Source organism: Oryzias latipes, chromosome 1 (assembly GCF_053564925.1).
Source record: "Oryzias latipes strain Hd-rR chromosome 1, Olatipes_Hd-rR_3.1".
Taxonomy (NCBI): domain Eukaryota; kingdom Metazoa; phylum Chordata; class Actinopteri; order Beloniformes; family Adrianichthyidae; genus Oryzias; species Oryzias latipes.
The window spans coordinates 8,679,086-8,705,621 of record NC_136237.1 but is presented as its reverse complement, the minus strand read 5'-3'; the positions used below and the strand labels follow the sequence as shown (position 1 = coordinate 8,705,621).

The 26,536-nt window shown below is 42.1% G+C and overlaps 1 protein-coding gene across 1 annotated transcript in view; it reads left to right on the top strand.

The window, feature by feature from the left end:
• The window catches only part of xylt1 (xylosyltransferase I), a 118,650-nt gene extending 105,336 nt beyond the window's left edge, over window positions 1-13,314 (top strand). Inside the window, exons 10-11 of the mRNA XM_004066196.5 lie at window positions 3,263-3,596; window positions 10,620-13,314. Coding sequence (XP_004066244.1) covers window positions 3,263-3,596; window positions 10,620-10,942 — 657 coding nt within the window. The 3' untranslated portion in view covers window positions 10,943-13,314. The remainder of the gene's footprint in view (window positions 1-3,262; window positions 3,597-10,619) is intronic.
• Window positions 13,315-26,536: the final 13,222 nt, after the last annotated feature.

The window sequence follows — 26,536 nt, the reverse complement described above, 5'->3', positions numbered from 1 at the left end:
CAGCTTCAGTACATCCAGAATGCTGCTGCTCGAGTCCTGACCAGAACCAGGAAGTGTGATCACATTAGTCCTGTGCTCAGGTCTCTGCACTGGCTCCCTGTACCTGAAAGAATAGACTTCAAAGCAGCTCTGCTAGTGTACAAGTCTCTCCATGGCCGAGCACCAAAGTACATCTCTGACATGTTAGTGCCATATGAACCATCTCGTACTCTGAGGACCTCAGGGGCCGGCCTCCTGTTGATTCCCAGAGTCAGAACTAAACAAGGGGAATCAGCGTTTCAATATTCTGCAGCTAAAATCTGGAACAGCCTCCCTGAAGTCATAAGACAGGCCTCTTCTGTGTTCATGTTCAAATCTAGACTTAAAACATTTCTGTTTAGCCGTGTATATGACTGAAAGGTCCTATCTGCACTTTTCTTTCCTTTCCTTCCTTTATTTTTAAATCAATTTTCAAATTTTTTTTTTTTTTTAAAGTAAATTTTACGTTGATTATTTCTATGATGTATTGTGATTTTAATGCATTTTTCTGTTTTGTGAAGCACCTTGAATTACTTTGTGTATGAATTGTGCTATACAAATAAACTTGCCTTGCCTTGCCTCCATAGAACAGCAAAAATGCCTGCAAAGTAAGCGAGGGAACACCAAAAACAAGCATTGTGATACTGAAAAAAAAAGTTGTCCAAGTCAGAATGAGTCAACATTTTAAGCAAACAAGCAAAAAAGACTCAACATCGTTTTTCACCAACTTCCACCAATTTGCTTGAGGGTTTAGTCTAGGAGGGGTACAGGGAGGGCCGAGCTTACCCAAAAGACTGTTTATCCCACCTAATCACTTTTGTAAGACTTGTATCTGATAAAAGCAGACTCAGAAGAGAAGGTGTAAAAGGCTACAACCAATCACAAACAAATTAAAACAATTAAAATATGTTGGTGTTTGATTGGTTATAAAGAAAGGTGTGGTCCGTCATGAGGCAGCTTACCAACTTCCGTGTGTTATGGATCGGATAGGTTGACTCCGTAAAAGCGTGAAAACATTTGCTTCCTAATCCACAGCATTGATTTTTTGGCGCTTGCCTGCCAGCAGCTTTATCTGTATTGACTAATGTAGCTTTAAAATCTCCATCAGCTGTTGTCTCACAGCTCGCTCCTTCTTGGTTACCCAAAATCTGCTTCGACGTGTGGCTCAAACACAAAGAAAGGTGATGAGGTGAAAGAGAGGTCATTTTGTTCTGAACCCCTGTTGCTGCTGCATGTTACATTCACAAAGAGTCGGAAACTGGTGTGGCTGATCATTCACATTCTCCCGGTGTGATTGATGCTTCACAAGCATCAGCATCAAGGCAAACTCTGGCTTTCCTGCATCACCACAGACAAAAAAAAATGGTTCATACTGGTCGATCTTTAGTACGTCTATGTTTGTGGATAAAGAAGAACAAAACACACTTGCGATATTGTGATGAGCACATAAACATAACAGACCACGTCTACGACATGGACACTCGTGGTTTTTCAACTTTTAATTGCTGGTCGTTAAATCCCAGCCTGTTTGGAGTTTTTTGCTTATGTAGTTGTTAAAAAAAAATAAAACATAAAAAACAAAAAATTAGAATGAAGATCTCCCATCTTTTTTAATGCAATATGCTTCCACAGAAGTGGACAAAACTTAAAAAAAAATAATGCAGCTCCAATACATAGGAGGTTGCTGTTGTCTGAAACAAAGTTTTTTTTTTTTTTAAACTTGTCCTGTCCAACAGCTGAGCAAAAAGATGGGAGCTGAAGGTCTCTTGTGTTGGACGTATTTTACTGTTACAGCAGGGGGTTATGAATCTTCTGAATTACCAGAGGGATGTCTGAATCAACCCCTTTTGTAATCTAGGCCATACTTTATTTCTCTGAAACCAAGTTTGATGAGGAAGAAAAGAAAGGTCCCGACTCCTGACAGTCCTCTGTCACTACAAGATGTTTGGCCACACAATTTTTTGTGACTCATTCTATCGTTTGTTCCAAACCAGAATATGGGTGAGCTTTCGCACTTGATGAGTAAACAAAAAATATAATATGGGACAAAGCAAGCAATGCTCTAATATGACCTGTTGTGAAAGCAAAGCAGTGATTACATGTGGGCATTATGATTCCAAGATCCTGGCCTAAATACAGAGCAGTTCAATGGTCCAGAATGGCTCATTTATGTAAGCAATGTCTATTTTTACCATGCAGAGCAATTTGAGTTCTCCGAGGATGTGATCCTGAGTCAGTTCCAGTCAGCCATTGATCTTCCAGCAGGGTGAGGCTGTGTTAATCAGCCCCCATTGTGAGGATGAGCGCTTCCAAAAGCAACCATCCGTCTCACATTTCTGCCAGACATCTTCTACTATCGGCGCATGTGTGTGCCTGCTGCCTCCTCTTCTATCACTCCGCCCTCCTCTACAGTCTCGACTGGTTCATAGATCTTGTCCTGCACATCACACCCTACCTTGCAGTCATTTGCCCTCCTTGATGTCAGTGTATTGTTCTTCATCTCATCTTATTTTTGTCAGGTCATTCGTTAAATCGCAATAACATGCAAACTGCTGCAACTACGTAAAAAATTGAAAGTCAGTCATTAAGCATCAATTCCAAAGGCATCAGGCATCTCCTAATTCAGCAAATATATAATTAACTGTGTCTCAGGTCTTTACCATTTTGATTCTCGCCTATTCTCACCACTTTTCCCTTTAATAGAGGTGCTAAAAGCCTGTTTTTAGAGCACTCTCCTGCCTTGACTCTCCATTTTTCAACTGTCAAAACAGCCGTGATGGGGCGTCTGTGTCCTCATCTGTACCCACTGACTTTACCGGGGTGAGGTTGTAGGTGTCTCCAGTCTGGTGACTGTTTCTGACAAGTGTGTCTCACGCTGGATTCCACTGTTCATATTTTCCATCGTCACTATAAACTACAGTTATATTTTGGGCTTTGCAGCAGCTGGATGGAGTGTTGGGGTCACAGTTGAATTCTGCATTTATCATGCCTGTGCTGTGGGTTGGACAGGAGTTTGGTAGTGTCTAATAAAAATGTATGTTCAGGGACGTTTCCTGTTATAATATAGGGTAGACGTGGGTTATCTCATGCCTGAGCTTAAGCACTGAGCTCCATTTTATTGACTGCTGCGGTTTATATTGAGACGCAGGGGTGAATTTACAATGCGTGTCTAAAAAATGTGCAAGTTGGTCTGTCAGCGCCTCTTGTCTGGTTGCTCACTCTCCTCATTTTTGTTCTCCATCAGGTTGGCACAGAGTGGGACGCTAAAGAACGGATGTTCAGAAATATCGGTGGCCTCATGGGTCCCATGGATGAGACGGTGGGCATGCAGAAGTGGAATAAAGGGCCCAACGTCACAGTGACTGTTGTGTGGATCGATCCAACCAACGTCATTGCAGCCACATATGACATACTAATCGACTCAACTGCAGAGTTCACCCACTACCGCCCCCCACTCAACCAGCCCCTGCGGCCCGGCGTGTGGACGCTTCGCATCCTGCACCGCTGGAGCCCCGTGGCTGAAATCCAGTTCCTGATTGCCCCTCTGGCCTACAGCAAGCACCAGCCCATACGTCGAGGTAAGAAATGAGGCTTACCTAAAATCCCTCCAACTGGTCGTTTCAGCCTTTACAATAGCAGACAACAAAGATTTCCTCTGCTGCAGATGATCACCCACAGTAATAACGCTTTGGATTCAGCAAACATTTCCCTAAAACTGCAGTTTACGGGAATACCTAAGTGACTGGGTTTCCATTTCCTGAGATAGCATTGGTGAAAAATGATCTCATTTGCAGCATCTTTTTCTGACATGACATTCAGTAAAGCTTATCTTTTTTTTTCCTTTCTTAGTGTTGCTTGATACATTTATTTATATATATCATCATGTTTCCGTTTTAGTTTTTGCTGACTTTGGCTCTTTTGACACAGGATAGTCTGGCAGACCCTTTTTAAAAAACTCAAAAATACCCCAAAAATGCAGTTGCTTCTCACTTGAAAACACATTTTTATTCTGTCGAAACAGTCCTGCTAGTTCTTTGAAGATAAAGTACTAATGGTAGGCCTCACTTTTTTCACATTTACTGGTTAAGCCTTGGTCATTCAGGGGTTGACCCATACACGTGCTGCAGGTTTTTGGGTTGTTTGGACCCATAGAGAAGCAGCTGCATTTTAGGGGTAGCGCAGACGTGTCTTACAGTTCCCTTGATGCTCTACGGACACCTCAAAAGACGCTATGAAAAAGGAATGTAGGATAGTCATGCGTGTCGTAAGGGTATTGTAAGGTATTTGTAGGGCAATGTAAGTTGCACGCATCTATGATGTATGGCTAATTATGTCGTACAATGCCCTCTTGCCACACTATAATCGTTAGTAAGGTCCAAGAACTAGACTTACTCACCGTGTGCAAATGCACACACAGGGAGTGCAGGCGACATGTAGGTCCCCACAGAACATCCTAAATTACGATCTGATTGTCTGAATTCCAGGCTCCATACAGGGAGTGCACACTTACAATGTAAACAACACTTATAGCCTCCTTGGGCAGTCCACAGAATTTGGAGGAGGGGTTTAAAGACTGAAAAATCTGTGTGACACCCTTACGTCTCACATACTTCATTTTTGTGCATTGTATAAGTATTTGCTACGACCTGTCTCCAGGAATCTGCATGAACATATTCATTCTACAGAGTCCAATCATGCTATTTCATTCAGGCCACTTATGTGCCCCATTCAGGTATGCCCTTTTCTCGCCCTCAGACAGCCCATTTCTAGCTGCAAGGTCAGTTTATGACTAGACATTATATAGCTTTTTAGATCCAGATCAAGGTATTGGCATTTGCTAGACCTATTTGTAAAGCATGTCATGTGCATGTATTTTGCGTGGCTTCTGTTGTTCTCTCTTTCTGCATAGAAGTCTGTTATATACAGCAAAAACACAATAAACTAAACTGGTCTGGGGGCTGTACCTCCACCTCACACTGCGCTTTCCCCAAACATGCAGCTCTGATATTCAGTGCTGTGTTTCCTTGTGAACAGCATCATATTGTGTTGAGTATCGATTGCTTATATAGTATGTGTTAAGACCAATGCTCACACATACACACAGCCTCGCATTTGCAGTGATGACTTTTCTAATCAAGCCTCTGGGCCTCTGAAGGCCCTGGATATTTGTCATCAAGTCACCCTTAATAACCCTGCAAGCAGCTCATACATACTAAGCAGAGCGTTGAACAACAGTGAACTTGACCCTCCATAAACAATAACACAATTAAATCAGTCAGCCAGCATGGATAAGCAGCGACACTTTGCTGCAGCTATCCACAAGCAGACTTTTTTTCTCTGAAAGCTGCAGAAGAGGAGAAGCAGCCACGTCAGAAAATGACCTTTCCTCTTCTCAATAAAGTCTCCGAGTCATTTTTGGGACGAAAAACCAAAATGAAAAATTATTTTCACTTTTGGCTTTAAAGTCTCAGTACAATCATCTTTTGATCTATGTCAAAAGTGTTCCCAGTGGTCTTTTAATTATAATTATGACGTTATCTATGACATAGTGTTCATCTGTATTATCAGATAGTTCATCAGAAAATCACCTCTGAGTTGTGGCCAGGACTGTTGGCAAGGAGTAAGCCGGCCTTCATTTCCCATCATTGCTTTGTTTACAATCTCTTTCTCTAGCTTACAGTTTCTCACACCCCCAACCTAACATTAGTGTTGCAACAAAAATGGCGAGCGATGTTGGAGCTATCCAGCCGTAAAAGTTTTGATCCAGATGCCAGCTCAGACAAGGAAAACGCAGACGTACACGGATCTATTTGTCTGCAAGTAAATGCATCGGAATGAAGCGGAGCAGGGAGCTTGTTATCTGCTTATTTTTTGTAAAAAGTACAAGCTTTGTCAAATAACATTTTTTGCAGCAGCACCGATTTGAATACATTTAAAAAAAAAAAATTTTTATTAAAAAATACCACTAGAACATGTAAAAAAAAAATCAAAAACACGATTTTTACTGACCACTCGAGTCTTTTTCTAAATTATTGTGACATTTTGTCTGAAAAACAGCTTATTTTTGACATAGAAAATAGGCCTACACTGGGTGGGCCACAAGCTCCCTGCTGTGGGGAGGGGAAGGGGGGCGGGGTTGCTCCATGCCAACAATCCAGCGCACTGGTCAGAGACAAATTTCTAATGAAGTACTGCAGCTCTGCAGAAACTACATTGCAAAAACGGAATCTTAAGAAAGTATAAAGACCCTTGTTTAAAGTCTCACTCCAACTACATTTTTTTATTGTAAACTCACTCCCTGAGGTCTTTTAATTTACTTTTAATTATCCCACAGTGGGGAAATTCCTCTCCGCACTTTGGCCCATCCCATGGGGGGAGCAGTGAGCTGCAGACTAGCAGTGCTCAGCGGGGCGACGGTTGGCTGGGGGGGGCGGGGATCGATCCGCCAACCCTTCGGTTGTTAGACGACCCGCCTGAGCTAAACTGCCGCCCTGTAACCCTTGTGCTATCCTAGGCACTTTAACAATGGGAGTTGGGTCATCTAGACCAGTGTTTTTCAACCAGTGCGCCGCGGCACACTAGTGTGCCGTGGGAGATGGTCAAGTGTGCCGTGGGAAATTGCCCTCATTCACTGATCTAAAAACATTTCCCATCTCCAGGATTTCCGCTCTGTGTTCATCCAAACAGGCCCTGATAAAACACTGAGGAGTTAGGAATATAAAAGATCGTAAAATACTTTTTCTTTGCATTTATTTTATTTTATTAAAGACATTTTGATAAGAATGACTGTACCGCGATTCAGCTGCAGCTTCGGCTGTATTTTGGAAAAGTCCCGTTCCTTTAACCGTCTCCACCAATCATTCTTGGGGGGCTTAATCACATGTCATCAGTCTGACCAATCAGAAGTGGTTAAAGTCTTCACTTCCTTGTTCCGATTTAGCTCGTAAAGTTGCTCAGTTCTAACAAAAATACCAGCTAAAGCTCGTCTTTAGCTGTGTAGTTTTTCACAGAATCTGGTATCAGACCGTGGAACAAGTGAACAAAACAATGAAGCTCCGAAAAGCGATCTTCGGCCGTTTATCTCCCATTGGGTCGTGAGAGTGACAGCTCACAAGGAGATCTGTTGTTAAACGTCTTGAAACCAACGAACACACATCAAACTGTTTTTAAATCTTCTAACTTAACTTTTATTGCATCTTTTAGAAAAAAACAGCTGCAGTTTCCAGCTTTTTCTGACACAATCATCTCAAAAACGCATGTGAGATTGTGGAGGGGCTGTAGATCAATACAGACTATGAGTTTCTCCTTTTTTTTTTTCTTTTTTTTTTGGATGCTGGTGTGCCGCGGGATTTTTTTTAAGGTTAAAGTGTGCCCTGGCTCAGAAAAGGTTGAAAAACACTGATCTAGACCCACTGACTAGACAGTGCTCTTTACCTTTTTTCTTCAATGATTTGTGATCTTCACTGGTGTCCATGGATTACATGAAATCTTTCCACCTTTATCCACCTTTGTCATGGTAAGGAGAACACGTCAATGAAAGGGTGGGGTCATCTAAGATAGCACAAGGGTTAAACTGCCACTCATTTAATCATGATAATGTGGTTCTTAGCTAAAATCAAAAAGCCTGTGTTGTTTTTAAGACATATTCTTCTGTAGAGCTGTAGGAGTTCATCATTAAAAATTCGCTTTTGGGTTGCGGGTGGGGCTCTTGGCGCAGAAGTTAGCCTGGCTAATATCCCAGCATGCCTTTGGTTACATTCTCTTCTGTTAGCTACAAGACCCTAACAAGCCCAAGCTAACATTAGCATAGCAAAAAAATGGCAAGCAATGTCCAGCCGCATTATATCCAGATGGCAGCTCAGACGAGGAAAATGAAGACATTGAATTATCTATTTGTCTGCAAATGGGGGATTTAGAATTGTAGTGAAAAAAGCGAGCCTTTGGCTCACCAACAGCAGTTGTTCCATTCCATTTTCATCTTCTCCTGATCCAACGTGATTTGAATAAAGAAATACTCAGAAACGCAGTTTTAATCTTAAATTCTTTCTTACATGTTCTCTATTATGGAAAAACACCATTTTCATTGTTTTTCAATCGCAAAATAATCTTAGCTTGAGAAAATGTGTCTTAGTGACTAGAATTTTTTTCTTAAAACATGAATTCTTCTTAAAACCATTTTTCTTACTTCATTCGCTGATTTTTTTACTCAAGGGTCCTACTTTTGCAGTAAATGTCCTAAACGACACAGATTTTTGATTGTGGCTAAAAGCGGCATAATCATAATTAAAAGACCACTGGGAATGCATTTAAATAGCTCAAAGGATGATTGAAGTGGGTCTTTGACTCGACTCAGCGAGGATGTTGTATGTCAGCATGTTTCACGCTGTAATCACCTGTTCATACTTGATTAAGTTTTGCTTAAATTTGCCACGAGCATGTCAGTGTCCTGGCCTTTTTTTGATGATAAGACGAGATGGTTTCCTGGCTCAGCTCAATAGATTTTCTATAATGAATTGTTTCCCTACAGTAACAGTTATGTCTCTGCAGCTTCTGTACATTTATCCAATGATTGTTCACACTGCTTCACTCTGTTCAGAGTAATCTGGCTGGTAGAAGCCAGTTCCACTTTTTGTAGCAGGGTGGTGTGCAGAGAGCAGTGTGCAATACATCTATATTTAAATCAACAACCTTGACAACATTGTTTGTTATCAGTCTCAATTAATTGTGATAAAAAATGCAACAAACGATAAATCATAAAAAAAAATCATTTTGAGTAGTTACAGTTTTAGATTCTGTGCCCCATAGATGATTGACAAAGGACTAGTAGGACTGGTTAATAGTCTATTTTGATTGTTTTTTACTATCTTCCACTGGTATGAACTTTATTAATTCCGCATTCATTTTGTTGTATCTCAGAGCAATGACCACAAAACCTTTTCTATTCTTCCTGGTCAGAGCTGATTTGCAAATCTATCCATCCATCCATTTTCTCAACCGGCTATACCCCTTCTAGAGTCAAAAGGATGCCAGAGCCTGTCCCGGCTACTGTCGGTTGAAGGCAGGGTACACCCAGGACAGGTCGACATTCTGTCACAGGGCTACCATGATCCCCACACGCACTCGCACTCGTACACCCAAGCCGCAGTGGTCACCAACCCTGTTCCTCCTGCGCTACCACCCTGCTTGTTTGACGCTAACCCCACTTCAGTACTTGCTGCTCACCTGGATCAGGTGTGTTCAGACAATCAGAAACTGTGCTGATTTAATCCAGATAATCAGCATCTACTGACAACCTAAGCAGGGTGGTAGCCTGTAAGAAACAGGGTTGGTGACCTCTGACCTAGTGCCACTGAGAGAAACCAATAAATCTATGAATCATGAAAACCCATGCTTGCACTGGGAGAAGATGCAAACCCCACACATAAATATCTCAACAAGGATTTGGACCTGGGCCTTCTTCATAAAAGATATCCAGAGATGAAGCTCTTTTGTTGGAGCACTAACCACTGCTCCAACAAAACCAAATGAAGGTCTAGAACTGATCAGTTTTACTGCCCATTAAAACAAAGCCCACAAGATTATATTGGTGTGTAGTTGAGGAAAGTTGACAAAGCAGAGAGGTTACCTGTTACCGAGCATGTTTGCTTGTTACAGTGTACATGTATGTTAATCACCCAGAATATAACAGCTAAAATGAGGTTTTATGCCTGGAGGTCTTTGAAGACAAAACTTACTTTAGCAGTTTTATTTGTTTTATTGGTCAATGTAAATTTAGCTTCATAAAATACAAGACAAGTGAATAAAATATAATCGTAATGTCTAAAAGAATCACCATAAAATGTTACAGTTTACACTGTAATCAAAATGAGATTATTGTAAGAGTTGAAGTTCTTGTCACTACAGGGATTACAGATTGTTGTTTTTTAATGGCACATAATTAGGAAAGCAGAGTAAAGTGATGATGGTGCGTTTGCTCGTCTTAATGAGCTCTGGCCCTTTCTTCCAACCGCCTCCAACCACCTCTGCCTCTGGCAACAGACTTCCCTGCTGCATCCAGCGCCTGTAAAACTTTATGATGTGGCGGCAGCAGACACGTGCACACGTACGCACGCAGACATATCCATGAGTGGCGGTTTGTACAGACAAGCGTGACCTCATCCAGACACTGGTTCCACAACGCTGGCTGGACGGAGGGCTGCGTCATTCTGCCACCAGTTTGAGAAAAGTGCTGATGTCCGCAGACATCTGAGATGGAAGGAGGTTGTGTTGCTCTGCCACACTCAGGAGGGATGGCTCCCGTCCCAGTTAGCGGAGCATTGAGGAATTTAAAGCTTCGCCGGAGCTCAGGGTGTTTTAAGGAGAGGCTGTTTCTGTGATCACAGTCTGCTTCGCCATCATGGGAGGACGGAATGAGGGCACTTCTTTAACGGTTGTTTTCAGAAATCTGGCATTGCAGTGACCTGATACACCACATTAGAAGGGGGGAGGGGGGTCATGGAGATTATTTCAGCTTTAATGGTTATAAGAGAGCCTCTTGTGTCCAGTGGTTAAACATTCTGATGGATCTGTCAATTTTTTTTCTGTTGTGGTTTTCCTTGCAGAGGACGCTTTGAAGCTGCACAACGGGCCGGTGAAGAACAGCTACATGGAGCAGAGTTTCCATGGCCTGAACCCGGTGCTCAACATCCCGGTCAGCCTGGCTTATGTGGAGCAGGCCCAACGGAACGCGGCCCTCACCGGCCTGGAGCTCGAGCGCTGGATAGACAGTCTAGTGGGCCAGCTGTGGGAGGCGGCTGACGTGTGCGCCGTCGGTCCCACGTCCTGTCCCGTCATGCAGGCGTGCGCCAAGAGTCCGTGGAGCTCATTAAGCCCAGACCCCAAATCCCAGCTGGGAGAGCCCCGAGCTGACGGGCGCATCAGGTAGCAGTGAGGCCTCCAGCTGGATCGGAGGTCAAGGCACTGTTTATTTAAACTGAAAGGAGGGATTTCTCGCATATGGGGGAGGGATGAGTGTTTTTCCTCTAAAAAAGTTTTTCTTTTAAAGGGGGGGGGGGGGGGGGGTATTAGAGAGACAGCTTTAAGGGTCCTTCTTTTAAGAAGTACTTGCTGGCTTTGCTAGTTTCTCAGTTTATTTATTTTCTCTCTCATGACTGAGTTTTACTGTGATCAAGCATTGCAGATTTTCCAGCTTTTATTCTGCTGCTGAATGAGTGATGAAGTCAGCTTTTAATAGCCAGCGCAGTGCTCGGGGGGGGTCCAGATCGCTGGTCTGCTCGCAGACAAGGTTCTGCTGCACACGGCCCGTAAAAGCTGTCAAGCGAAAAGTGCCTCCTGAAGATTTACGACAACATAAGAAAAATGCCCAAATATCTACAGTATATGAACCCCCAAACCAATGCGATTCATGTTTTCGAACATTTTGAAAACAGAATGCAGACGTAAAGTGATGTGGGAACATTTTAAATTGAGAAAAAGTGTTTCAAATCAGGCTGGGGGGGAGTGTCCTGTTCTGCTTCCATTTGCAAACAGATCTATCTCCTAACAGGAAAAACTGGTCAAAATGGATTTTAGAGGTTTTCCATGAAGACGCCTTGCTGTTGAAAGCCTCTTTTGTCGCTGTTGATCTGCTTTGTGAGGATTTCGTCAAATTGTCCCAGATGGTGTGACTTGCAGCAGAGCTGATGTCCGCTCCTAACTTGGGCCTGCCTCAAACTTGAAAAATTGAAGAATTTAAACCAATGTTTCCTTTTTTCACTCCAGACATTTGGCTTAATGTTGTAAATAATCATTTAGGGAGTGTTGAAAACTGTATGAATAGGGGGAGTTGAGTCCATGAGTTGCTATTTATTTATAAGTTTATATTAATACTGATATTTTTAGTCAGTGACTAAATAACTGCAACGCTGCTTTGGCAGCATGATACATACTTTTTTGTAAAGAAAGCCGCCTTTATTTAAAAAGGCCCACACCCCAAACTGTACCTTTTTATGGCTCGCACCTGTGTGTTAGTCAGTGTTGTCCCGTCTGAATAGATCTCTTGTCCTGGTTTCCTGCGGGGTGCGCTGCATGGGGAAAGAGCTTCTCTGAGCTGCGAGGAACCTGAAAAGCCTCACGTACAAACACTCCGGGGCGGAGCAGGAGCTGATCTCTGGGCTTTTCCTGTTCGTCTGGCGCTCTGGAGGACACCGAGTGGTCGTGATGTTCATACATTTGAAGTGAATCTTATACTGTATCTTGAGTAACTGACGTGACGGGGTCTGCCGCACCCCGTCAACCCTGCGTACGTTTTGACACCCATTAAGACAATGTATGTACATTGGAGACAGGTTAATTGGACTCGGGGCAGCACGGCACATCCTGAACAAGACGTTGGCTCTCACATATTTGTCTTACCTTGAAACAAGTTTCATCTGAAGGCAATTAGGTTTTCAATCTGTGATTGTCAGCTTTGCTTAGTCACCACATGAGCCAGATGATTGTTTCCGCACAAGCTAATGAAAAGACATTACAGTTCATTAACGTCAAGTTCACTTTCTGTCAGCCATGGCTTCATAACTGCAATCCCTCCACTCTTTCTGGACTCTAACTGTAAAGAACAACTTGATTTTCCACCGGAAGGCTCCTGCTGCCCCCCTCCCTCTTGTAGAACACTTACTGCACAGCACACGTATTATATAAAATGCTTCATGACTGATTTGAAAAACAAAGGTGAATTAATTACATGTAACTAAATGTGAAAGTCCTATTTTGTAACAAAATGATTAACAGAAGGAGAGGATGTACATATGTATTTTGTAACGATCATTGTTTAAAAAGGTGGTGTTCATGTAAATCCAGATGTGCTAAAATGAATTATTATTGGGTGGACAGAGTGAACTAATCGTGTTTGTCTGAGTGCATCACCTGTTTTTGTGTTTGGGACAGCAAGCGCCTCATGTTTCAGAGAAAATCAGATCATCGCTGTTCTTGCTGGAATGTATTTTTGAGCAACTATTGCACAAACTTCTCTGACTGATGTTCCCCCCTTTGATCCGGGGAGGCTCTGTGTGCCTTAGCTGACTTTTAGAACCTTCTCTGTCCATCAAAGTAAATCCTTATTTTCTTATTTGTTCGGACCTCGTGTAAAAAATGCCATAACAACACCAAAATGATGTCTGCTGTTGTATATAGATATTATCATGCCTTTCTGTGTGTCTCGGCTTTGAGTTTTCTTCCCTCTGTGAGATTTGGTTTTGCTGTACTGCCTTCTTTTACTTTTCTCTGACTGCCATTTGAAAATAAAATATATTCAAAACAGCAAGTCTGGATCTTTCATCACCTGTTGGAAAGTTCTAGTAGTCAGGTTGATACTTTCATCTCCCTGACGCAAATTTACATTTCTGTCCTGACTCTGTCCTTCAGCAAAGGAATTCTTTTAAATGTCATTAAACAAAAAAACGACAAAAAACTGTTCATTTTGTTTTGTCCACAACATTTTTATGCAGCAAAGAGCTGAATTGGACTGGGGTAAGGGATATCAGGGTTCATTTCCAGGGGGTACAATGAGTTTTATCCAGCGTGTGTCCTTGGACAAGACCCTCCACGCTATACTGCCTAACTATGTAGCCACAAGGGGGCCCAAGTCTGGCCTTCCCTGTGCCGGTCCACCGCCTGGATAAAATACAGGGTTTCGGGTGTCAGGAAAGACATCTGGCTAAGAGATCTCTGCCAAACCAAATGTGCCACTCAGAGAAAGCTGATTCACTGTGGCCACCCCCTGACAGGATATGCTAAAATGTAGTCTCCACTTAACCCTTGTGCTATCCTAGGCACTTTAACATTGGGAGTTGGGTCATCTAGACCCACTAGACCAGGGGTCAGCAACCCATGGCTCCGGAGCCACATGTGGCTCTTTCATCCTTCTGTTGTGGCTCCCTGTGACTTTGGAAAATAATGAGTATTTTATAAAAAATTCAATTTTATTTTAGTTTGTTCATTTTTCATGGCATTTCAAAGGCGCTGCTGGCTCCGTACGAAGCGCGTGCGTCGTAAAAAACAGCTTCCTTAATGAATGAGCTCGTATTTATCGGCGAGAACCGCAGAGCTGATAGCAGGAGGACACACACGGGGCGACTTCAATAAACACTCCGGGTCCGGAGTGGTTTTCTGCCGGGAACTTGACGTGCCGCGGGGCAGAGAGCAACTCTCTGATGACAGAGAGTTTGCGCTCAGTGAATTTAAACACGCATGTGCATTGATGTATGTTTCAGAGCAGGGGTGCCCATTACGTCGATCGCAATCGACGGTCGATCTTCAAGGACATGAGGGTAGATTGCGGGACAGAATCCACCAGCCAATCAAAATCCTCACCGAAAAGGACGGGACTTGATTGACATTTTTTTTTTTTTTTCGGATACTTTATTTATCCCTCAATGGGGAAATTCTTCTCCGCATTTGACCCATCCCCTGGGGGAGCGGTGAGCTGCGCTCGGGAGGCGGTAGCGTTAAGGGCCTTGCCTAAGGACCCTCACTGAGTGATGTTAACTGCTCGCCATTGATATGGTAATTGCCCCCAGTACCATTGTTTCTTCCCCTCCGGGAATCGAACCCTGGATTCCTGCATGGTAGCTGCTCACCTTACCAACCGAGCTACTCAGCCGCTAATGACATGCAGAATGGCCAATCGGACATCCTCTGACACATATGTCACTGCAGGCGCGTGTTAAAATTCGCTGAGCGCAAACTCTCTGTCATCAGAAAGTCTTTTGCTGCCCCGCGGCACATCATGTCCCCGGTAGAAGACCAACAACCGGAGTGTTTATTGAAGCCGCCCCGCGTTTCTCCTCCTGCTATCAGCTCTGCAGTTCTCGCCCGAGAAATACGAGCTCATCAAGGAAGCTACGAGGGCACGCGCTTCGTACGGAGCCAGCAGCGCCAAATGCCTCATAATATGCCACGCTCCCCGCATTGCACGGTTTACAGCAGAGCATGACATACGATGGTTGCTGCTTTCTGTCTTTGTAATAAAACACTTCATCTGTTAATACAAAAGTATCTTTGTGTAATCTCACTGTGTAGTTTTTAATCATCAGTACATAAACAATAATGTTCAAATAAACATGTAACTAATAAACATGTAACTAATAAACATGACAATGGAAAGAAAGAAGTACTTCTTTTTTTAAAATCTTTTCTGGACCGCGATCTACACTCATGTCCTTGAAGATCAACCGGTCCATGGTCTACTAGACAGTGCGCTGAACCTTTTTTCTTCAATGATTTGTGATCTTCACTGGTGTCCATGGATTACATGAAATCTTTCCACCTTTATCCACCTTTGTCATGGTAGGAATAACATTTCAAAGTAAGGGTGGGGTCATCTAAGATAGCACAAGGGTTAAAAGGCCTATATCATGCTTTTATCAAGCCAAGTAATCTATATCCATATATATGATATTATGTTACCTTTGGAGAGGTGTTCTGGGCATGTCCCACTGGTCGGAGGCCCCGGTGAAGACCCATGACACGTTGGAGAGAATATGTCTGTTGGCTGGCCTGGGAACGCTTCGGCGTACCCCCAAAAGGACTTGGAGGAAGTGGCCGGGGTGAGGGAAGTCTGGGCATTTCTGCTTAGACTACTGCCCCCGCGACCTGTTCCCGGATGGATGGATGGATGGATGGATGGATGGATGGATGGATGGATGGATGGATGGATGGATGGATGGATGGATGGATCGACATACTCCCAAAACATTGAAATCATTCATTTTACACATCTTCAGAGCATCTTTGCAACCTACAAATTTGCTTTTAAAGGAGGTTAAATCCTCTCATGACATCTAGAGTGCTTAAATTGTTTCAGCATATTTCTCTCTGAAATGCATTTAACCGGATTCTCCTCCTCTGATCTGTGCGGTCTGAGTGTTCTTTTTTAGAGATAATTTATTGATGTTGTAACTGTGTTCTCTGTGACCATGTGTCACTTTTTACAACCAACCTTTATAGATCGCCCTCAAGTTCCACTTTGTGGTCCAAGTCTGGTCCCTTTTTGGCTCCAAAAAGCTTCAAGTTAATGACGCACAAATGCTGAACTTGGGGCTTCCAACCAACCGTGATCTGTGGGTGATGTCATGACAGCAGCTCCGTCAGCTCTATCCTCTGAGAGCGCTGCAGTGACGGCCCAGAGCCCTGCAGTGACTTTGAACGTACCCTGCTTCCTGTAAAGGTCACATAGACGGTTTGAGCTAATGGTGATTTCAAGACAAACATTTGAGGGGAGATTTATTTATCATTTCAAAATTCACCTCTGCAGGCACAGTAACCGCTTTAGAGATAATGATTGCAGATGAAGTCTTCCATTATCCCACAGTTGGGAATAATTTGAGGCTTTAACCATAATTCTGCACCGTGAGTATTTTCCTGATTGAAACGAAATGGCAGAGAAGTAAACCGCTGGAACATCTAGTTACTCCCAGATGTTTTCCATTAAATGAGCTTGAACAACTGTCCTCTTGCAGAGTTTCTCCCTTCACATCCCAGCTCAGCCCTTACCGTGAGTCACTGGGGAAGTTAAAACAATTCAGCTGGATGAGAGATTTTATTTCTTCATCTCATGCTAAACAACAGAACAGTTATGTGCAGAGGTTTCATGAACCAGCAAAATGCCTTTTTCTTTCTTGCACTCAATTAATCGTCTGCTGTGAGCCAATCTCAAAGGAAATTGAGAAGTTGGGTCAGGTACGGAGTAAAAATTGTCAAACTCCTTCAAGCTTGCAAAATGTTTAGGACGTGCAAAAAACGTCAAATTGTTAAAGGTTGGAAATTTCAGTTTACATATTTTTTTAACTTCAAAAATTGACCAATGTGATTGGAAAGCTTTAGGCTGTTAGATTTTCCCTGTTATGGTAGTGTCCAAAGTCAGAATAAAGACTCTCCCACATCATTTTTAACAGTTACTTTCATCAGTCTTGTACCTGTGGGGTTGTAACAGCCATCATACCTCAGCAACACATTTAAATACACAATATGTTTTAATAGGTTTATGTAGAACAGCAGGATTCATTTTATGTTGCATTTTTATGTTTGCAGAATTTTCTTGAAAATTCAGCTGTTTTGGATCCGCTCATTGAAAAGAGCCTCTTTCTGCTCCCAGACGGCTCTTTAGGTTTTTTGTTCCTTTATTTAATTTATTATCAACAATATAAGATTATGCACAAAATGAATTACTAATGTAAAAAAAGTGTTTTTCTTCATATATGTGTATAATTTGTGTGTTGTTATTAAGATAAAATGTACAAAATAATAGCTTTTTACAATTCAAATTTTATATTTTTCTCCTTTTGAACAAATTCAACACAAAACACTGGAATCACAATCCAGAATAAAAGACACAGACATAATGGAGGTGATGTAAAAATTCTTGTTGATTATTGATTTTTAAACCCTGGACAGGTCGCTGGTCTGTTGCAGGGCCACAATAACACACCCACACACACACTCACATTCACACCTAGGGACAATTTAGAGTAACCAATTAAATACAGTTTCTCAAATATTTAACCAGGAAGAAGGAGGACAAAAACAGGCATCCGTAGAAACCAGAACTACAGATTTGTGGCAGGTTTCAGCAGGCTTCATGGGCTTCAGGTGAACACTCTACTGACAGCCTGCTTTAGCTCCCTAATTTAACCGTGCAAACAAGAGGAAAGGTGCAACTAAATTATGAACCAACTCAAAGCATCCATAAATGACATGTAATTAAATTTATTCTTGCTCAACATAGTCCAGAAACAGACCAGTTAACAGAAGGAAAACTGTGTGCGTTTTCCAGAAGACTCTCCAACATAAGAGAGTGGTGTTGAGTGTTTGACAGGCACTGATCAAAAGAACTCCACTAAAATCTACTGTTCTTCAGTAGATGAGACTCAGTGAGACATGAAGCCTAATTAGTCCAGACGTCCACTCTTATGTGTGTGTCTGAATGTCTGGGTATGTTTGTGACAATACTTTCAGAGTGAGCAAGTGCATTCGAAAATAAAGAGGCAGAAAGTATTCACACGACTTAAAACACGGTTGTGTAGGTTTGCCGTTGAAGGTGGATGAAATTTCAGCAGCAGAGGAGTAAACACCACTGTGTTTGCAAAAGCTGTCCTGCTGGTGCGGTAAGCAAATGACTCACACTGATAGCACATAAACATCTTAATGGTCATTTTTGAGAATGACACATATTGTTGACAAAGGACAAGGAGGCATTTCTCTATGAGGCGAGGTGACTGCTAAATACATGACAAAAAAACAAGATATGTGCACTACTCACATTAAGTTAAGGATATTGTAAAAAAAAAAAAATAATAAAGTCAGTGGATGTCATATAGACAATATCTGCTTCACTTCAGATTTTTTGGGATGTAGAGGCTATTGTATTGGGGTGACAGACACTATCGTTCCAAAATAAATCTAAAAGAAATACTGTTGCAATGTGGCATCGATTCCAACATTCTCTGGGTATAACGAGCTGATATTGCCAGAAGGTCGTTACAAGTTCATCATTCAAAGAGGCATTAACACACGACGTTGCTTAACGGACAAAAAAAAAAATCCTAATTGTTTTATTCCTTCTAAAAGTGTCCAGATTTGTAAAACCGTAAACCCTCTCACACCGGAGCTTTCCATTCCTTCGACTACCATAACTTTTTAACTCTTAACACGATCAATGTGAATCGGTTTACTCTATCGTGCAGAAAGGAGGCAGTCCTGGTGCAGGACTGACACGCAGGAATCCAGAGTTTGATTCGGGGGGGGGGGGGGGGGGGGGTAATGGCAATTGTAATGGGGCAATTACCATATTAATGAGAGCAATTAACATCACCCAGTGAGGGTCCTTGGGCGAGATGCTCCTGCCTACCTCGTAACATGAGGGACAATGAACCACATGTCATGCCGGCGGCGCAGACGTTGCCCGGCCAAACAAGGTCCACTTCAGATGCTGGGGGACCAGAGCATCCTGATGGAAAGTGGGCTACAGGAACAAGACGGAAATGGACTACATGTGAGAACAAGGTTCTGTTAGAATGCTACTACTCAAGCAATCCCACCCAGAGGGGTTACATGCAGAGAATTACAATAAATCCTCAATAAATGGTTGCATCGAAACCCACAATCAAGGCTAACTGCCAAACAACTGTTAGCTCAATGTTCTAACATCCTGTTACGCCCCCTTTAATGTCTAGGGGCCCTAGAGGAGCATAACAAAAAGTAAAGGTCTTGCTACCAAATTTGAATAAACAAAAACACCAAACGAATGTCTCCATACAAAATATAACATGTATTTACAAATAAATCAACAACCAGAAATAACTGAAAGTGAAGCAAAAACGCTTAAGGGTGAAATAACAAATAAAACCCCTCCAAACTGAAACATATAATCTTACCTGTAAATGAAAGAAAAGGGAAATCAATGACAACACACTAACCTCCCTAGACTAACAAAAACAGGAGAAAACAAGTACTAAAGAAAATGGCAGTTCACCCCTACAGCTTCACTTACCACAAAACCCACAAAATACTAAAACGCAACACTAAAGTGCAACACACAACTAAACAGGTAGTGAAGTCCAAGACAAAATGGAGAAGCAGTCCAAGCTGCAATAGCAACTGGTTGCATCCAAACTCCCTTCTCATGGCCTGGAGGTCCATGTGGTGCCTTTAAAGGCTGCCTCCACCAGCTCTCGTCCAATTGGAGGCCACACCCTTTCCAGCACACCTGAAAATAAATAGACATACACATATAGACATATATATATATATATATATATATATATATATATATATATATATATATATATATATATATATATATATATATATATATATATATATATATATATATATATATATATAGACATAGATATATATATAGATATATATATATATATCTATATATATATAAAAAAAAAAAAACGCCCCTCTTACCCTCCGCGGGTGGTTTCTCCTCCAAGCTCGGGTCCTCTACCAGAGGCCTGGGAGCTTGAGGGTCCTACACAGTATCTTAGCTGTTCCTAGCACTGCGCTTTTCTGGACTGAGAGGTCTGAGGTCTTTCCAGGTATCTGTTGTAGACACTCCTCCAGCTTGGGGGTTACTGCCCCGAGTGCTCCAATTACCACAGGCACCACTGTCACCTTCACTTTCCATGCTTTCTCCAGTTCTTCTCTGAGTCCCTGGTATTTCTCCAGTTTCTCATGTTCCTTCTTCCTGATGTTTCGATCGCTTGGCACTGCCACATCCACCACAACGGCTTTCCTCTGTTCTTTATCCACCACTACAATGTCTGGTTGGTTCGCCATTACCATCCTATCAGTCTGGATCTGGAAGTCCCACAGGATCTTTGCCCTCTCATTCTCTACCAGCTTCGGAGGTGTTTCCCATTTTGACCTTGGGGTTTCCAGTTCATATTCTGCACACATGTTCCTGTATATTATTCCAGCCACTTGATTGTGGCGCTCCATGTATGCTTTACCTGCCAGCATCTTACATCCTGCAGTTATGTGCTGGATTGTTTCAGGGGCCTCTTTGCACAGCCTACACCTTGGGTCTTGTCTGGTGTGGTAGATCTGAGCCTCTATCGCTCTGGTGCTCAGGGCTTGTTCCTGATCTGCCAGGATGAGCGCTTCAGTACTGTCCTGTAGGCCAGCCCTTTCTAGCCATTGGTAGGCCTTCTTCATATCAGCCACTTCAGTTATGGTCCGGTGGTACATCCCATGCAGGGGTTTGTCCTCCCATGAGGATCTGTCCTCCAGCACTGTGTCCTCTGCTCTCCATTGCCTGAGACATTCACTGAGCACACTGTCATTTGGGGCCTTGAGCTTGATGCACTCATGCATCTTGGATGTTTCATCCTGGATAGTGGCTTCTACACTCACTAGTCCTCTGCCTTCTTCCTTGCGGCTAGCATACAGTCTCAGTGTGCTGGATTTGGGATGGAACCCTCCATGCATGGTGAGGAGCTTTCGTGTTTTAACATCCGTGGTCTGTATCTCTTCCTTTGGCCATCTTATTATTCCTGCAGGGTATCTGATAACTGGCAGTGCGTAGCTGTTTATTGCCCGGGTCTTATTTTTGCCATTGAGCTGGCTTCTCAGGACTTGCCTTACTCGTTGGAGGTATTTAGCTGTTGCAGCTTTCCTTGTTGCCTGCTCCAGGTTGCCATTTGCCTGTGGAATTCCAAGGTACTTGTAACTGTCCTCGATGTCTGTTATTGTTCCTTCTGGGAGTGAGACCCCTCCTGTGTGGATTACCTTGCCTCTCTTTGTCACCATCCGGCTGCATTTCTCGAGCCCGAATGACATCCCAATGTCAGTACTGTAGATCCTGGTGGTGTGGATCAGGGAGTCGATGTCACGCTCGCTCTTAGCATATAGCTTGATGTCATCCATGTAGAGGAGGTGACTGATGTTGGCCCCATTTCTGAGTCGGTATCCATAGCCAGTCTTGTTGATTATTTGGCTGAGGGGGTTCAGACCTATGCAGAACAGCAGTGGGGAAAGAGCATCACCTTGGTATATGCCACATTTGATGGACACTTGTGCAAGTGGCTTCCCATTGGCTTCAAGGGTGGTTTTCCACAGCTTCATTGAGTTTCCTATGAAGGCTCTTAGAGTCCTGTTGATGTTGTACAGCTCCAAGCATTCAGTGATCCATGTGTGTGGCATTGAGTCATAGGCCTTCTTGTAATCAATCCAGGCTGTGCACAGGTTGGTGTGTCGTGACTTGCACGCAGATATATAGATCTATCTATCTATCTATCTATCTATCTATCTATCTATCTATCTATCTATCTATCTATCTATCTATCTATCTATCTATCTATCTATCTATCTATCTATCTATCTATCTATCTATCTATCTATCTATCTATCTATCTATCTATCTATATATATATATATATATATATATATATATATATATATATATGAGACATACATACATGAGAACAACATCACCTGAATGAACACAATTAAAAACATGACTTGACCTGTTGGGGTCACCAGTTAAATTAGCCTTTTTTTAACCAGTATCTTCAAACCGAAATGCCGGAGCAAACTTCGGATTTGTCTGGTTCCGGCTGATGAGGTCTGGGGGAGTTCTTGTCTGCAGCTGGTAACAAAAAAGGACAGCTCAGAAAGTACAAGATTTATAGAAAATAGTGTAAGTAATACTAAGTTCAAATGGGTAAAAAGCAATTTCTAAGTTTATTCAAAATTTATTAAATTGTATTACTGTAAAAAGGGTTGTGTTTAGTTATAAACATGCGTCCAGCATTATACTGAAAGGTACAGCCATATTTGGAATGAACAAACACCATTAAGCTCAGTATGATATTCAGCTGCATTTGAAATATGAAGCTGAGACTGTGAAAGCCAAGGAAGCAATAAAAGGAAACATCATGAGACATCAAAACAATCCAAAGTTATTATGTTTACAGAGAAGAGGCAAAGAAACCAAACTTATATATTTTTATCATAAAATCAAGATTATTCTGTTCCTGGATCACACAGGATTTTAGAAAGAAAAGGTGGATTTTCAGACAGTCAGACCTGAAACAACTCAAAGGGTGTAAGGATGTGTGAGGAAGGACATGAAGCAGAGATGTGGAGGCAGCTCCCAGCTGAAGATGGAAGCAGCACTGCACCGTGCTGATGGAGGACTACACCGAGGCCAGCTGATCAGCCAAGCGAATAAGCCATTCAACTTCCCACAACCTTTCAGGAATCGGGAATCACACCAGCACGGGGGCAGCAATCAAGGCCAGCCCTCAAGGTCAGGAGGTGGGAGGAGCAAGAGCAGGAGGACAGAGAGAGAGAGGATGATGCAAAGAGGGCAAGATGAAAGGGAGAGGGCAGCAAGATGTGTGGATTTCTCAGAAGAGGAGCGCTGACGTCCTCCTCAGTCATGCTCTTAGAAATAAATACAACCAACATGAAGTGGTGAGAAAGGTTAGAGACTAAAGATAAAAAAAAGACATTTATGAGTGAAATGATGCAAAATTATTTCACTTTTAGATTCAGTAAATTATCGCTGGATGACTGTGGTTTTAAAGCACTGAGTTAATGCTATAAGAGGGTCAAAGCATTACGAAAGCCAAAGAAGGTTTGGTGAAAAACAATAATTATAGCGATTTCATACAGCTTTCATTTGCTAGGCTCTGTTTTTTTGTCAATTTCAACCAAAGGTTTCTTTATTTCATACCTCCACCTCAAAATCTCACCATAATTTTCCAAAGTGGTCCAGCTCGCTCTGCATTCAACTTTGTCAGTGAACCGCTTTATTTGTCTGCAGCTTGAGCAGATTTTTGAAAGACCTTTAAAATCCATTCATTCATTTATTCATTCATCTTCTACCATTTATTCCCTTTTGGGGTCACCGGGCTGCCGGAGCCGATCCCGGCCACTTGTGGGCGAAGGCAGGGGACACCCTGGGCAGGTCACCAGTCTGTCGCAGGGTACTTTAAAGTCCATTTCTGCATTTATTTCTATACATTCCTGTGTTACATCTATTGACTGTATTGGAGGAACTGGATCGAGGGAGAGATAGAAAATGGCTTGCTTCCATCTCCAGCTAAATTAAGCCAATTCAGTTGCCATTTTGTCGATTCCTTGAACATGTAAACCGTTGTTAAGCTGCTTTTTTTCAGTCTGACTGCTGTGCACACTGAAGAACATGAAAATTTTGAGAACCTTCTGTTGTCTGTGTTTATGTCCCACAACTGGTGATTCAGACAGGAACATTGATATGTTCAAGGATTTCAAAGTTCCTCTCAGATTATGCAAAGTAGACAGAGATGTTCTGGAATGAAGTTTAACCTGACAAGTATGCTGCCGTTCATTTACCTCCTGCTTAGTTCTGGAACTTTAAGACTGAGAGGTTTTTTTTGCACCAGTAACCTTTGTCAGCGTGTGCACTCAGGAGGCAGGAAATATAATCCCAGATTGCACTTATTTCATTTAATGCATTTACCCAAAATCAATAAAAAATGTTCCCAAACAATAAATATTTTATTTTCAAGGAAATGAACAAGTGCAGGGTGCAGAATAAATGCATTTAGAAAAGTATAAACCAATGAAGGCTAAACATGACAAACTCAGAGAAGAATTATAGCAAAGACCTGTAAGGTAATGTAGAAATATGAATCTGATTTATGAGTGTGCTAAAAAAATAAGTAAGGCTCAAGCGAAAAGATCCATTAAGTTGATAAATGATTTGAATAATAAATGGTCCTTGATTAACCTTTAACCGAGCATTTGAAACAAAAGACCCCTTCCAGAAGTATCCAGCGTTTCTTTACCTAAAATAATCACTAAATGCATGATTTACAAAAATGTTTTTTCACATAGAGAAGCCCCAGGGGCTGGCGGATTCTCTGTGCCTTCACTTGAATGCTGCAGTTATGGGCCCATCCTTGATTAGTCTCCACACAAGTTTAGTTCCCTCCTTTCGGAAAAGGTTTGTTCCTCAGTGACGGGTCGTGATTTAACAGCAAGTCAGCCAGAATTTTGAGGTGAGAGACTGAAATATACATTACAATGGTTGACTTTAACCAACTTTTCTGCGCTGCAGGACTAATGAAAGCTGATACTTTTTGCTTAATTTATTCTGATGAAATGCATTTCATTTTTTTCCTAACTACTTTCCATCTGAAACCAGAAAACAAAGCCTTTCACTTTAGAATATCGATAGCTTCCGGTCATAAGTGGCTTCAAAGTGTTAGTAATAGTGATGTGTGAATAATGAACAAATCGTTCAATACTCGAGAGTCACTTTACTAAACTACGATTGGTGAAAACAGGTGCCAGGTCCTCCACGAAACCCAAAGAGCCACGAGGCGCAACCTGCTTTCACTACAATTGGGGACCAGCGCTTGGGGAAGAGCCCCTTGCTGGAGGCGCTGTCAGGTGGCACTGTGGAGAGGGAGCGATGACTTCTGGAAGACGTGTGGTTTAACCCTTGTGCTATCCTAGGCACTTTAACATTGGGAGTTGGGTCATCTAGACCCACTAGACAGTGCGCTAAACCTTTTTTCTTCAATGATTTGTGATCTTCACTGGTGTCCATGGATTACATGAAATCTTTCCACCTTTATCCACCTTTGTCATAGTAGGGAGAACACGTCAATGTAAGGGTGGGGTCATCTAAGATAGCACAAGGGTTAAAACGGCATATTTAGACTTTAATTTTTATAATCTTAACTGCACCAATAATTTGGATAGAAAAAAAGTCTAAAAATAAATTTTTGAACCATTTCTGTTAAGAAAGTGGAAAAATTGTGACATTTTCTTTAGTTATTATTCATAATCTAAGTTCAAAGTGACTGATAAGAAAACTCTGACGACCCAGCATTCTAGCAGCATTTAAACGCATTATCTAAGCACAAATCTGAAGAAATCAAAGGAGTCTCACAACCCCTCATGTACTTGTAACTCTGATCTCTGCATAAATGCAGTTTTGTCTGTGTGTTTCAGGAGATTGGTGTGTACTATTTAAAGGAGCAGTTTGGAATTTGGAGTTAATTTTTAGCTACTGTCATTTCAAGTTGTGTGTACGTTAATTGTACTTATATTAGTGGGTTTTTGGTGTTCAAGTGTACTTATGAATACACAATTACAAGTCCACACGAATATGCACAAAATGTATTGCATGGATTACACTTACACACACACTAATCCAGAGAGTGCATTTTTTCCTCCATACGAAACTGCTGGTTTGAAAGTAAGCCTCCGCTGATATCCCATCATTCCATTGTTTACACTCTTTCCTGCTATCTTAAAGCCCCTCACAACCCCAAGCTAGAAAATGGCAAACAATATTGAAGCTATCCAGCTGTACAGTTTTGATCCAGATGACCTACATGGATCTATTTGTCTGCATATGGATGCATCAGAATAAAGCGGAGCAGGGGAGGCTTTGGCCCGCCCATTTCACCTGCTGCATCCCAAAAGAGCACTTTTTCAAACAGGATTTTTTCGTCTGCTTCTAATTCATTTGATTAAAGGAAAACTCAGAAATGCCATTTTTCTCTTAAATTAAACAGTTTCCTTTTAAAGAACGACTTTCAAGATTTGTGAATTTTCCTCTGTTCATTTTAAGAAATACTTTGCTGATCCATAAAGAGATAACAAGCAAATGTTCCATAGAAATGAACGTGAGGCCCAAGAACATGATAGGATTGTAAAAATAACCATAAAACCATGTCTCTAAAGTCCTGACTGGTCTCATCAAGAAAAATTACCTGAGCGAAGACACAAAGTTCAGCCATTAATCCTTCAATCCTTTCAAATCATTAACTCCTCCCAGGCTGCTCTGCAAGGTTTAACCCTCTGTGCCAGGAGGAGGCGACTCAGGGATATATCTCTTAAATGTCAGGAAGACTGACAGCGGGGGCGTTTAAGTGTGGTGACATTACTGGCTCTGCTCTCCCTTTTCCTTAGTCAAGCTTGTCTGCTTTCAGCGCTGACATTTAGACGGCCATGTTTACGTGAAACTCGC